Here is a 14,864-nt window from a genome sequence, read left to right as displayed (position 1 = left end):
ATGGAGGTGAGCTCCGTCTCCAGCGTCCAGTTTTCTCCTGCTGGGGGACCCTGGAAAGGGTCGGAAGTCACCCTGTAGGGGCGATGAGCAAGGAGAGGACCCCTGCTTGATCGCGGAAGGGCAGCAGCCCTTCCGCTTGATCTGGGGCAGCTCTTCAAATTGACAGCAAAAAGATCGGCCATAGCAATAGGGCCCGTCACTCTGCTGCTGACAGCCGAAGTCAAACTTACTACCAAGCACACTGAAAGCAACACGGACAAAGCCGGGTGAGATCTTATCTTCTCTCTACCCTAAGTACTTTCCGGTAAAATCTCCTTGAAGTACTATCCCCCTGTGAAGAGAGAAGGAAGGGAATTTCTACCCCACCCTCCAAGAATAGCGGCATCTGACTACCCAAGGGAATTAAGCATCAAAAAGAACAATTTTAATCAAATTGGATCTATATGCCTTTGAAACTTGGGGACCCTAAAGTGTCCTATTCTTACTGGAAATTCTTATTATCTGCAAAAAAGAAATAAAATTGGAAAAGAACTCAGTAAAATCTGGGATTTAAAAAACTTTAAATGGTACCAATGACATCTTGTGGTGAAGTTTGGTATGGTAATTTGTTATTTCCTAAAAAGAGACTTGGATCACAGCCCAGACCTAGATAAGACTGTCTTGACCTTGGCACTATCCAACTGTAAGAGAACAGCTGGGCAGTGAAACTGGCCTACCTAAACTGTGAGTGTAAACCCTTACTGATTTTTGCTTAACAAACAACTTCTACTAGAAAGACTGTTTACAAATACACAAGAGATGGATGAAGATCAGCAAAAAATCTTCTCTACGCTAAAAATAATACATGAAACTATCCTTGCAGCTTGTGACAAAATGAGACCTAAAATAAAAGACCAAGACATCAACCTAGATGCACAAAGCCAAATTTTAATTGCAACTAAAGAATCAACAATACAGAAGACAGCAGAAGAAGTGGAACAGTTAAATATTAAGACAGAAGACTCAACTGACCAACAAGTACAGCTAATGGATAATCCAGACAAGGAAGTGACAATATTGAAAATGGAAATGACTTTCTATATAAACCAGAAGAAATTTCAGAAAGAAGAACAGATTGAATTGAAGACAAATATACCAGAGCAAATATGGGGGACTGGAATCATAGGGCATCAATTTAATGAATAGAAATGGGCCAGTCCTTCCAGAAAACTGGCAATTAAATGGTCTCCTTTGATTCAAATAATACATATAAAAATGGATTGAGATCTATTTGATGATCTAAAAGCATGGAAACCTAGTAGGCAAAGGAAGAAAGCTAGAATAAGGTTGAAAATTGGGGTTTTGATTTATTAGAGGGGACTTTATATTGTCAATTAGAGGGTTAAAAGGAGATGCTGAGACAAGGGGAATTTGAGTTATTAAATTCAAAATAGTTTTAAATTAGTGGAAAATAAGGATTTGATTTGTTTAATATTGAAAAATTAGGTTTAAAAGGGAAATGAAAATTAACTATCAGAAATATGTTTGATTTATTGACTAACCCAGACAATATATATAATGGTTCTGATCTATTAAAAGGGAATTTTTTTATTATTAAGTAGAAGACTTAATATGGTGGGAAATAGAAAATTTTTAGGAAATAGAGCAAGATTACATTTAAAAAGGTAAAATGTGTATTTTGGATATTACAGTTTCTTATGAAGTTAAATAAGGGAAACCTTGGTTACCCAAAGTTTGAAAATTATAGATATTAAAGGTTGATTGGAATATTGATGAAATTAAAAATTAAAAATTAAGTAAAAATTAAAAATTAAGTAAAAATTAACAGGACATGGATTGTTTTACGAAGATTAATTAAAACATGTATAAGCTAAAATGTATTGATAAATGTAATAATGATGTTTTCAATGAGTTGATATAATTAGAAGTATACTAGCTTGAATAGGTAGAGGTAAAGGTTCCCCCGCACATGTGTGCTAGTCGTTTCCAACTCTAGGGGCCGGTGCTTATCTCCGTTTCAAAGCCAAAGAGCCAGCGCTTGTCCGAGGATGTCTCCGTGGTCATGTGGCCGGCATGACTAGACGCCAAGGCGCACGGAACGCTGTTACTAGCTTGAATATGAGATAGTAAATGTTAAGGGGAAAAGAGAAGAAATATTTGATGATGTAACCTGAGATTTGTACTAAAGATTTTGTTACTGAATTATTGTTTATTACTTTTTAAATACTTAAAACTGGAAAACCAATAAAATATTATAAAAAGAATATATTGGAATCTGGCTCTGATCACAGGAAATGAAACCTTATATATACATTCACAACAGAAAAGCCACAATTCAGGATGAGAGAAGATGTGGTAAAAAGTTAAATACTCTGGCCTCATGTCATATACTCTTACAGTATGCAAAAGAAAAACACTGACTTGTTCCATTAAGGTCAACCATTAAACCGTCTTGTACGTGTTCCTGAATTAGTTGTAGTGTCCTTTCAAATATTTCTCCAGCTCTTGCTTGTTCAACAGTGTAAGGATCTCTTGGGTATCGAAACAGGGCTAGTAAATCATTTGGAGATCGAGGGCGACTAATAAATTAACAAGAAAAAGACAAAAAATGAACATAGTGTCTGGAAGCATAAGATTAAGTAACTCTAGTTTTAATCCTAATGCTATTCAAGATTAGTAATAATGCTTATATTACACATCTCTAAACAATTTACAGTACATACCTCAAGTAATTATCCAGTACTGCAAGCCAATAAAAAAAAGATTTTTAAAAAATTAGCATCTGACATCTGCAAGAGGAATCTTTTGCTAAGCCATCAAGGACTATAATATTAAGTTTCAAGAACTTTCTTTTCCACATGTTTAGCAGCCTTCACTTTAAACTGGCCTCCCCTTCAGTTGGTATGACCCAATGGAAATACCCACAAGACATAAAGGAGGAAAGTTCCAGCACCCAATGGGAAAAAAGACTAGTCTTTTCATCTAGTCTTTTACACAAAGACGTGAACTGGTCTATTTGTGAAAGGATAGGAAACTGAAAGAAAAAAAACACTAAAATAATTGTAAGAATTAGAGTACAGCGATGCCAAGTCAAGATCAACTAAAGTAATCAAGTAAATAAGAGATAAACCAATATATTATTATGATGTAAACAAATCCTTCCAATTATACAGTATATGCAATACCTGTCAAACAAATGTGTGCGTGTGGAGTTTATTGCTCTGTCAACAGTAGCAATAGCTTCAACAATAGAGCTTGCTACAAATGGATCTCCAGTTCGACTCACATCAGGAACTAAAAAGACATGGGGGAAATTAAACATTTTTTCAGAGTTACACAGTTAAAGTCTAGACATAACATTTTTTTTGTAGTAAAAATAAAATTCTATTTACAATTTTCTATAAAATTAATCATCTAGTGGGAATGTTATAAAACTACAAAATTTTCTAGGAGAAAAATATTACTGTATTTTTCCGTGTATCAGACGTTATTTTTTCCTGCAAGCACCCTCTTCAAAAATCAGGTGTGTCTTACACATGGAACAATAATGGTTACTTCCGTAGCCCAGGGCATGCCTGTGTGCATTGCTATGCCGCCTGGTGCAGGTGTCAAGCCCCTGTGGGCTTGCCACTGATGGGAGGGGTGACGGGGGCAAGATCTTTGGCCGGCCGAACTTGCGGATTTGCCAGCTCAGCTGTTTGGCGTGGAGAGCATCTTATACAAGGGTTTGTCTTATAGACGGAAAAATACTGTACTCTTTCACAACCATAACTTAAAAATATACTTTTAATTTCTTGTTCAGGAAAAAATTCTTCAGCACAATCAAAATGAGTGAGCAAGCTCTCTAGCTACAGAATATGCAATGTGGAGAATTGAGGCTGGAATGCCCTTGAAAAGAATGATTGATCAGGAGTGCTGAACAGGAGTGCTCATTTTAGGTGCAAGTATAAAGCACAACCTTTTGTTGCATGGCAACACTATTATTATCTAATATACCGGTACTATTAGAAAAATAATATATGTTATTCAATAGTATAATGTCCTTGTTTTTCTCCCTTTGTAATTTGCTGCCATTATTAAAAAAGAAAAATAATTGCAGTCATTATCCCATCATGCCCTAAACGTGACAAGAACTTATAGATTTTATGTCTAGAAAAGCTTTTTGTGTCACGCCACCTCTGAGTATCTGATTAAACCCACCAATTCCTTCTCATAAAAATATATTCAAAACATAAAATACATTGACCTAGACCGAACTATAAAAGAAACTACCGTATATACTTGAGTATAAGCCGACTCGAGTATAAGCCGAGACCCCCAATTTCACCCCCAAAAACTGGAAAAAGTTATTGACTCGAGTATAAGCCGATCCGCCGTTCTGCAAGCCTCCGCCGCCGGCGGAGGCTGGATCCGCGCTCTGCAAGCCTCTGCCGCCAGCAGAGGCTCGATCCGCCATTTTGCAAGCCTGAATACACAGGAATACCCTGTGTGGCCGCGGCTCTCGGGGAAGCCCTGGCTGTCCGCTTCCTCGCTCCACGCTGCCATTCGGGGCCCGCGTGTTCCCCGGGCAAATCGCGGCGCCCAGCAGGCGAGGAAACACGCCTGCTCCAGTCGCCCCCCCCTTCCCTCAGGAGACGCGAAGCAAGTGACCGCCCGGAGCTTACCGAGGACTTGCGCGTGGCCGAGGCTTCGGTGCTTCCAGGATCGCGCGCACCTCTCCCAAGCCGCCGCCGTCCGGAGACCTGCCGAAGTTTGGGGAGGTTTGGGGAGGTGCGCGCGCACCTCCCCAAACCTCCCCAAACGTCGGCAGGTCTCCGGACCTCCGCACCCTGCCTGCCTGCTTCTTTCCGCAGCGGAAAGAAGCAGGCAGGCAGGGCGCGGAGGAACGGAGACCTGCCGACGTTTGGGGAGGTTTGGGGAGGCGCCCAAACGTCGGCAGGTCTCCGTTCCTCCGCGCCCTGCCTGCCTGCTTCTTTCCGCAGCGGAAAGAAGCAGGCAGGCAGGGCGCGGAGGTCCGGAGACCTGCCGACGTTTGGGGAGGTTTGGGGAGGCGCCCAAACCTCCCCAAACGTCGGCAGGTCTCCGTTCCTCCGCGCCCTGCCTGCCTGCTTCTTTCCGCTGCGGAAAGAAGCAGGCAGGCAGGGCGCGGAGGTCCGGAGACCGGCCGACGTTTGGGGAGGTGCCCAAACCTCCCCAAACTTCGGCAGGTCTCCGGACGGCGGTGGCTTGGGAGAGGTGCGCGCGATCCCGGAAGCACCAAAGCCTCGGCCGCGCACAAGTCCTCGGTAAGTTTTTTTGTTGACTGGAGTATAAGCCGAAGTGGAATTCTTCAGCCCAAAAAGTGGGCTGAAAAATTCGGCTTATACTCAAGTATATACGGTAATTATTCTTAAAAACGATAAATATGCAATACAGTAATATATGTGGGTTGTTGTTGTTTTTTTAAAAAAAACTTTAAAACAATAACAAGACAATCTAAATTTCACTTAGTGAAGTAGTGAAAATAAAGCTGGGACATTTCTCCCATTCATATTCATGGATTCCATAAAATCTATCCATGAAGTTTAATAAACCCCTGCTCTAGACAAGAGAAAGTACAAAAAAAGTGGAAAAGATAAAGGAATATGATGAATATGAGACATCCGAAACTTTTTCTGCCAACAAATCTTCTTTTCGTATTGTTGTGTCCACTGGTAACTAATTTCCCCAAAGTTTTTGAAATAAACTATTACACTGAACATTAAAGAATTCTCCATTAAACAATTATTTAAGTATTAGACTATCTATCCTTGATTTAAACTCACAACCAACAAACATGTTACTTAGTGCCACTTTATGAGTTTTACTAAATAAAAGTTACTGAAGGAGAGGTGATTATTAAAGTCAAATTTAATAATTCCTCCAAAATTCTTAAGCATTACACTGAAAATTTTTAATAATTCAATGATTGTGCACAATAATTATATCTGCAGTTGTCTATTCTAATGTATAAATCTTACCGTTCACAGTTAGTACCATGCTAACTGAGGAATATCCAATTGTATTCCTTGCTACGCATTCATAACGGCCTTGATCTGCCGGCCCAACATCTCGAATAGTAAGAAATCCTTCAGAGCTAACATGGAATTTCCCACTTTCCGTCACCTGAACACCATCCTGTAGCAATCAAAAGGCCAAGATATTCCATAACTTAGGCAGTGTTTTAGAAGAACTAAATCGTTTGAAGGTGTTTGTGGGTTTTTTTTTTTGATTTGGCCAAAGGAAAACATAAAATTTAAATTTCCAACCCTGACAGATAAGGAATTCTCGATTCATATGCATAATCTGCATTTTGAAAGCCTAGCCATGTTCTAAGGCAGTGGTTTTTAAACTTGGGGTAATTTGGTTATATCCTGCAGTTAATGGAGCAATTTGAAATTGTTATTTAGGATCCAGTTTGGGACTGCTACTGCTGAGAAGTTTGTGAGGGGAAAAAATCTGAGTTTTTTTTGGGGGGGGGGGTGTTTATAATTATATTATTCAAGACTGGAAAAGTTGTAATTGGGTTAAACTGTCTAAGAAGCATTATTGTAAAGTCACCCAGGAAAATAGCAAACACCACTGATGGGAATACCTCTTCTGCAGAACAGGAAAGTGTAATTCCCTCACTTCTTCCTGCATCCCAGAATATGCCCTCCCAATATGCTCCTTTAGGAGAAAATGTTCTATAGCAGATGCAACATACACAAGAGAATGGTGGAGGTAGGAGAGAAAAGAAAAAGTACCATCATATGAGTAGACCTTTTGGTTTCTACTCTGTGCTTTGGATCCAGATTTAATCACGCTTAGAGGAGACTCATTTAAGTTAATGGTCAAAATTAGCTCTGACTGAATCCGATTGCCTCTAGGAGATTTATCCTAGGCAGAACTAAGTTTGGACTCAGCTTAGAGAGTTTATCGAGAGCCTCAAAAGTTGCTGAAAACGTACATTTGACTTGCTGGTTATTAAGTTATGCAGGTCTGGCCTTAGAAAAGTTGATTTAAGTTGTTGCCATGGACTAGAAATACAAGTTCACCTCGGCCTTACAGATTTATGATTTGGCTATTTGAGATGTAATGTAGGCAGTCTTTGACTTGAATTTCGGACTTTGAACAAAGTGGTTAAGAAACACATGACTGCTTTGCTCAAGGACCACAATCCCAGCACTCCTCTGTTTCAATTGTTAAGTGATCTCTTGGGTCCTGAAGTGGAGAGAGAGCAAAAGAGCTGCCTGTTGGGAGGAGTCCAATAGCCCTTTCACTTTCAATTGTTTCTCCAGCCCACCCAAGGATTTCCCCCATGCATTTCAGGATTTCAGCTCTGTTCCTGCAGCCCACTGAGGGATTTCCCCCCCATGCTTGGAGGGGAAATCCTTTGGCGGGCTTCAGGAACATTCAGCTGAATGAATGGAGCTGAAATCCTAAAAATTCCAGTTCAGTTCCTTCAGCCCACCGAACAATTTCAACTTCCCTTCATGCATAGAGATGAAATCCTTCAGGGGGCTGTGGAAGGAGCTCCGCTCCTGCTCCCTTCCACTCTGCTTGTAACCTTCCCTGCTACCACAGACTTTGGGAAGAAGCAGGCAGAGAGGATTGCAAATGGCAACCATGTGATAGCGGGGCTCTCAGCAGCCAGTCATAAATGTGAGCTAGTTGCCAAGCAACCAAAATGTGGTCATGTGACCATGGGGAAAGGGGAATGGCATGTTTTATAACATCTGGAATCACCCTTTCCAAGGCTGTCATAACCCAGGACTATCCGTGTGTAATTTGCAAGGCATATATGCTTTGTGTAGAAAAAAAATGGCTTCAAGATTTCCACCATAATCGCCATAGAATTAAAACTGTATTTTAGTGGTTGTATTTATCTGGACATTTTTTTTCCCAGCTCTACCTGGGAATACACATAGTCTTTCCCAATATTTGAAATGAACTGTGTATATACACCACGTGAACAGGCAGTCCTCGACTTACAACCATTTATTTAGTGACTGTTCAAATTTACAAGGGCTCTGAAAAGTGACTTAATGACTGTTTTTCACACTTATGACAGTGGCAGCATCCCCATGGTTATACGCTCAAAATTTGGATGCTTGGCAACTGACTCATATTTAGGATGGTTTCGGTATGCAGGTCCCTTTCGCGACCTTCCTTAGAAGCAAAGCCAATGGGGAAAACAGATTCCCTTGTGAAAAGAAAGGTCGTAAAACGGGGCAAAACTCACTTAACAACTCTCACTTAGCAAAAGAAATTTTGGCCTCAATGGTGGTCGTAGTTAAGGACTACCTATAATCAGAAGGGATTAGATGATCAGTGTAGCAGTTCAAACTCTTATCAAAGTAGCCTGTCAATTAAAATCTCACTGCCTTTTGAGTAGCCTCTACAACAGATGGTTTCAGACAAAGGAAAGGCAAACACATTGCACAGAGAAGAAGCAAACATACTCTTCTTACAGACTGAACTCTGCAAGAAGTTAGGAAATATGAAACTGGCATGCAGTACCTTATTCCATGTTATTACTGGTTCTGGCTCTCCTTGAGAACTGCATGGAATCTGTACATTTGTACCCACTTCCACTGTCATGTCACTTGGAACATTAGCAAACACAGGGGTTACTAAAATAAAGATTCCCAGAACGAAATATCAAGCAGATTTTTTTAAAAAATAAACAATTTTATTCAAATCATAATCACCTAGTTTTCAATCTAACAAAATCCTACTATTATTTAGTGCAGAATAGAATTTATCTAAAATTAAGGATTGAGTACATTTCTTTTAGGTCTATCGTCTGAATAATAATTATATTTTATAATTATATAAAACATGAATGTAAGCTCATTCCAAAGACTTGGTTCAGGATAGGGACTTTATTTAGTTTCTTGGCCATTTTTTTCAACTCTCCATGCTAACATTCCTTTCCTAGTACAATGAATAATGTATCGTTATGATTTAACAGGTATGAAGTTCCTATTTTTCTCCTATTTTTCCACATATAATCTTCTCTGCTCCTCAGCTGTCTATCTACCCAGTAATAGCTGCATTTTGGATTTCAGTTATTTAAACATATAATTAGCAAAGATATCATTACTGCATTCAAAAGGAAGCTTGGGGACCTGGCTCAGATCAGAGTACTAATAAGAAATGTATGGCGTTGAAGTATTAATCCTCTTGTTGCCCCTCCACAATTGTCCTCATCCATTTCAGGGGACCCTTACCTAGAGCACATTTAGTTTTGTCAATTCATTTCAGTAAACAAAATGGGGTTTTTGCCAGAAAACAAAGTCCAGTTGTATTGACAAGTTAAGAAAAAGTCATGTGCTAGATCTTTGAACTACCATACAATCAACATAGTTACAATATGGCAAATGTAAGTTAGCCACAGAAAGCAAAGCTTAAAAATACTTTTTAAAATAAAATGACATCACTGCCCTAGCAAGAGGGAAAAAACTTTTAAAAACAGTTTAAAATTTAAATATTTAAAAATGTAAAAGAAAAAAAGAATTGCATGCAAATTCACTTACGCAAGCTTACCTCTTGGCTGTACACTCAGATGGACAGCAACTCTTTGAGATCCTACAATGTTGACCGCTTGACATTCGTATTGTCCTTGATCATGTAAAGCCACTGCGGAAATTCTCAGGGTTCCAGAAGACAAAACTAAGTGTCTTCTATCTACCGACAACTGACTACCTGAAAGAAGAACTTTTAAAATTAAATCATGAACCGCACATGTAACAGACAGACAAACCCGGATTCATATTCTTTTGTTTACAACAAAGAAAGAGGAAAAAAGAAAAAAAATTAAGAGGTGATAGAAAAAAGTCCTATTAATATTCACAAGACTTTAAGTTTTTTCTACGAGGATATTGGAGGAAAACACCTTCCCTCGTTAACATTCAATTACTTTCTGAGAAAGGTGCCAGCAATGTTATCACTGGTGAAATCAGCCTGGGATTATGTCCTCTGTTCCCATGCCCCAATAAATGCTGCATCTAACCCATTCGTGTCTGTTCACGTACCAAACCTAATTCCATCAGTAAAGTTCAGTGACTAGGCAGAAGACAAATAATTCCCTAAGTATCTTTAAGCAGGAAACTATGGATCTGAGAACAATAACTTAGCTTCCTAATGACCTGCTTCAGAAAACGGATTTTCCTTATTTTCGGACAACTTATTCCATTAATGCTACAGCATAGGGAAGTTTACTTGGCCAACTTATTACTTTTAAATACATTTTTAAAGATCAACCTTCACAACTCCTGCTCCGAGACAGAGCAAATAGAGAAGCCTGCTTCCCTGTTGGGAGCTGGCAAAACTTCTAAAAATGCCATGTTTCAAACATCAAAGAAGTTAATAAAGATAAAGACAGTTGGAAAGTCTGTAAAACAGCTGAAAACTGACATGGCTGACAAGGAAGAGATTAAGAATTTCTTCCCCCATCCTCTCCAAGTTACCTATAGATCTAAAGCAATTATAAACCCAAGTGAATATCTCTCTCCTCTATTAACTTTTGAATACTTTCTGAAGGTGTTACTGATATTCCCTCTCTCTCAGGCCCCCTTATATATATACACACACACATTCTGGTATTATTTTCCTACAATATATTTGCACATATCTAATATAGAATGATGGTTATCGCATCAACCAGTGATAAATCAATCAAGGCATCTGAGTTGTGCGGAGATGGGTGGGTGTCCTAAAAGTGGCAGAGTAATTCTAACTGGCCCAGAGCTGGAAGCTTGAACAATGGTCCTCTGCCAATACAAAGGTTAATAAGCTGGTTAAAAAACAACAACAAGATCTTCAGATATATGAGATATAACATCTTTTTAGACATCCACACCTCAGATAAATGTTAGCTATACTTCTTGGGGCAGTAAGAACAGCTTTCAAAATTTCATGAGTACTATTTCCATAGTGCTAATCTGTGACACAGATTCCACCTGGATTCCTTATAAGATCAGAAATAAGTGTTTGGGCTTAAAAAAATATTTTAAGAGACTGGCAAGGACCATCTGCCCCTGAAGAAAAAGAAGTGTGTAATGTTAAAATATCATTATGCTGCCGCAAAGGCATAATGTGTTTCCTTTTATACTTCAAGGTACTTACAGGTCCTTTGAAACCTAGATTTTCTGTTCATATTTGTACTCTAAATCATGATTTTGGATATTTTATAATTGGGCAGGAGAGTTTTCCTACACAGGATGACAGATTCATGCTCTCCTGAGGTGGACCAGAGTATCATCTGCATATGAAAGGATGGGTATCCTCTAGTCTCCTGATTTGTGAGCATGAAATGCAGGCTTGTTGAAAATTGATGCCATCAAGTTAATAATATGCAGATATGTTCCCAAGAATCCGTGCAAAGTAAGCAACACAGATAGTACGTAAATAAAATCTATTTCATGTGCAGCATAATATAGCATGTAAGTGTTGGTAAACTGAGATCCAATGAAACGCTACATGGGCTCATTTTTCTTCTATTCCTTTCAGAAATTCTCATGGTGAACCTGAAGACAGGAACAAAATGTGGGACAAAGAGAACATGTGACATAATCTTGGAGCAAAACTATTCACCTCTAAGAGTAAATGTAGTGGGCAGCAATATTCTCCTGAGAAAAAGGTGGGATTCCAAAGGCTCTTCAGAGACTTCAAAAGAAATGTGAACCTACGAACCTCCCTTACTAACCAAACCTGGGTTTTCTCTCACTTATTCACCGACAGTAATGGTGAATATTTTGGTTAAATTCAGTCACACCAAAGTAATAGCAATAGCAAGGGAATAAATATTCATAACTTTGCTCTATCGGAGAAATCTCTTCAACATTTCCATGCTGTAATAAATTACTCTGTAGTTTCAATGAAGGAGAATATTTGTAGCTCAGGGTTGACATGAGGCCTCCTTGGTGCTCTCTGAGCTTGCTTGTTTTCTTGCAAACGTTTCATTATCCTAACTAGGTAGCATCACGAGTGCTCATAGTTTTTTGAGCTTGGTATTTTATTTTAATCTAAATTCTGACCTCCTTTAGTCCATGCAATGACTGGTTGTGGATAACCTTGTGCCTCACAAGGGAAATCAACAGTCTGTCCTTCAATCACGCTTCTGTCTTGAGGGGTCACAGTAAACTGAGGTACAGCTGTGTAAAAGGAAGACAAATAATGAAAGCAGTTTAGTATATAAATATATACCACAAATATATTTTATTTTGTATTCTTTGAACTATAGAGTGAGAACCACTTCCATTACAGATCTTTGGTACCTGGCTAAACACATGCAGACTTGGAACCATCCAGGATTATTAGACCACTTGAGACTTTGGATGAAAAATAAATGAAAACACAAATCCACAGTAAAGGCATCTTAGCAATAATTTAACCGAGTCTTTGGATTCATAATACCTTGCTTTCTTTCCTTTTTTTAAAGACAAATTATATTGTGAAGAAAACAACATAGTCACAACTATACAATATATATTTGTAAGGTAACAATAACAGTACGTGAAATACCTATCAAACACTCAAAGAAGCATCAGGACAATATCGAAGCTTTCAATATGCAATTTTACTTTCCAAATATTAGCTGGTTAATATGAGATTGCACTGAAAATATGCATTCCATTAGGGGAAAATCCTTTTGCATCTTTTCAAAATTTTAATTTATTTACAGGTTGGAATAAATGTCAAACCCAAACCACCTTTGAAAGTGTTGCCTACCTTGCACAATAATGAAGGCAGTCGCATGGATGCTATCTAGACTGTTGGTTGCGAAGCATGTATATTCACCACCCTCTTCCTGCTCCACATTCTGGATATAAAGTCCTCCTGATGGAGTGATGGCGATCCGTGAATCATTTGGCAGAGGTGTTCTGTCACCTTTTGTCCATGTGATACGTGGTTGGGGATGCCCAGTTGCACTACATTCCAGGGTGACACTTTCTCCAACCAGAACCTCTGTGTTTTGTGGATGAATCACAAAACTTGGCCGAGCTGTTAAAAAGAGAGCATATCTATAATACATTTTCATCAATATGGTATTTCTCAAACTTAGGATGGCTGGGGAATTCTGGGACTTCTTAAAGTTCCCAAGCTTAGGAAACACTGCACTAGTACACCAAAAAGAGGAAATGTTTTTTTAAATAAGAGCTGCATTTGCTACAATATGGAATGCATATTAAGTGTACTTATCATGTACAAGGAACTCAGCAGTGTAATATAGTTGGGCAGAAAAAATAGGATGAACTCTTACTTCTGTTACATTTTTCTCTTAAAAGTATTCCTTTCTAGCTGACTCAAATCCAGTAAAAGGAGTATAATAGTAAAAAAGGGAAAGGGGCTTATCTCACAATTAAAGCAATTTGTTTCTCCTTGTATCTTACATCAAAAAAATTAGCCATATTTAATTAGTCCTAAGTATTACAGGGCTTTTATGATTCGTAAGGAAATTATGATACAAGATTTTTTTGCTACAATATTTTGACCCATCTGGTAATTTATCTGTAGGTTCATTATACCAGTATATACTATGCCAGCATTGTGTCATGGCTAAGGTGCTTAGATAGAAACTGGAAATCTGAGTTCTAATCTTCCCTTGGGCACAAAAACCACCTGGCTGACTTGGGACAGTCACTTTCTCTCAGCATAATCCACCCCCACAGCTGTTATGTGAGGAAAATTGTGCACACTGATTTGAGTTGACCAAACATTTTTTTTAAAAAAGGTGGGAGAAAAGTCTAAATAAATGCAATAGTAGCAAATAGCTCTCCTGAAGCTATTTGCACAGAAGCAGAGAATTAAAACAAAACCAAACAAAAGGTTGGCATTAGTAAATCTTCCCACCTGGTGAACCGAAGTAGCGCAGAGTTACTTCTTGAGTTTTAACTTCTCCAGCTATATTTTTTGCCATGCACTGGTAAATGCCTTGATCTGTCTCTTGAGTATTCTGAATCATTAGCGTCCCATCATCAAGCAAATTTAAACGAGAATCTGCTTTCATACTGAGTTCATTGCTATGGAGAAAGAAACGTGAGAGTAGAATTGCCACTTTTCAATAACAAATATGTTCAAACCGAGAAAAGGAGGTGAAAAACAGTTTTGTCCAGAAGGCACACACAGATTCATTATCAGAACCATTCTTTACACAAGCTATTTAAAACAATCTTACTTGTTGCGAAGCCAAATGATTTCTGGTTTGGGATTTCCTTCAGCTCTGCAAGTGAAGTAGACGGTATTCCCTGAGGTTACGTCCACATCCTGAGGCTCTGATGTAATTCTTGGCCTCTCTGGATTATCAACAAAGCATATGAAAAGAAAGCTCTATAAAATTGGAATTTAAAAACAGTTTAGTTCTTAATTTTAAAGTAGGGTATAAATCACTGTTTCTCATTGGTGCAATAATTATATAAACATTGGAACATGCAAGTTTATATCATTTCATAGAAAAGTGTCCAACTGTCCAATTTCAGATTTTCTGATATTTTTTTTTGCATTCTTTGCCAGTGAATATTATTAGAGTTTCTGGCCCTAGATGAGTATAATATAACTATATATGATTACACTTCCAAGTTTTCTTTAAGATCCCCTGACCCATTGTAACAAAATGCTTATTTTTCAGTGTTATAGGGTGGAAAAAAGGACCACTCAACGATTCTCGGTTTTGCATTACACTGTTTTATTTTTAATGATGCCGAGGAGTTTTTGTTCAACACGCAATGGAACACTTTTATAACATAAAAATATTGTTCAGAAGTTAAAGAAGAACAGAAACAGAAAACGTAATTTTTCTACCACCAAACTCTACCATCAGCCCCTTAATGCCAAAATGACAACCAGTATGCTTGGAATTT

At 38.5% G+C, this 14,864-nt stretch overlaps 1 protein-coding gene across 1 annotated transcript in view; it reads right to left on the bottom strand.

Moving 5' to 3' along the window:
- Positions 1-14,864, bottom strand: part of PXDN (peroxidasin) — a 90,167-nt gene that overhangs the window by 24,033 nt on the left and 51,270 nt on the right. Inside the window, exons 8-16 of the mRNA XM_081315271.1 lie at positions 14,183-14,300; positions 13,858-14,027; positions 12,736-13,008; positions 12,042-12,158; positions 9,550-9,708; positions 8,521-8,633; positions 6,000-6,156; positions 3,186-3,294; positions 2,422-2,579 (exon numbers count right to left, since the gene is read on the bottom strand). Coding sequence (XP_081171397.1) covers positions 2,422-2,579; positions 3,186-3,294; positions 6,000-6,156; positions 8,521-8,633; positions 9,550-9,708; positions 12,042-12,158; positions 12,736-13,008; positions 13,858-14,027; positions 14,183-14,300 — 1,374 coding nt within the window. The remainder of the gene's footprint in view (positions 1-2,421; positions 2,580-3,185; positions 3,295-5,999; positions 6,157-8,520; positions 8,634-9,549; positions 9,709-12,041; positions 12,159-12,735; positions 13,009-13,857; positions 14,028-14,182; positions 14,301-14,864) is intronic.

This window comes from Vipera berus (genome assembly GCF_964194415.1).
Source record: "Vipera berus genome assembly, chromosome: 1".
NCBI classification, from domain to species: domain Eukaryota; kingdom Metazoa; phylum Chordata; class Lepidosauria; order Squamata; family Viperidae; genus Vipera; species Vipera berus.
This window is presented reverse-complemented; position numbering and strand designations above follow the sequence as displayed.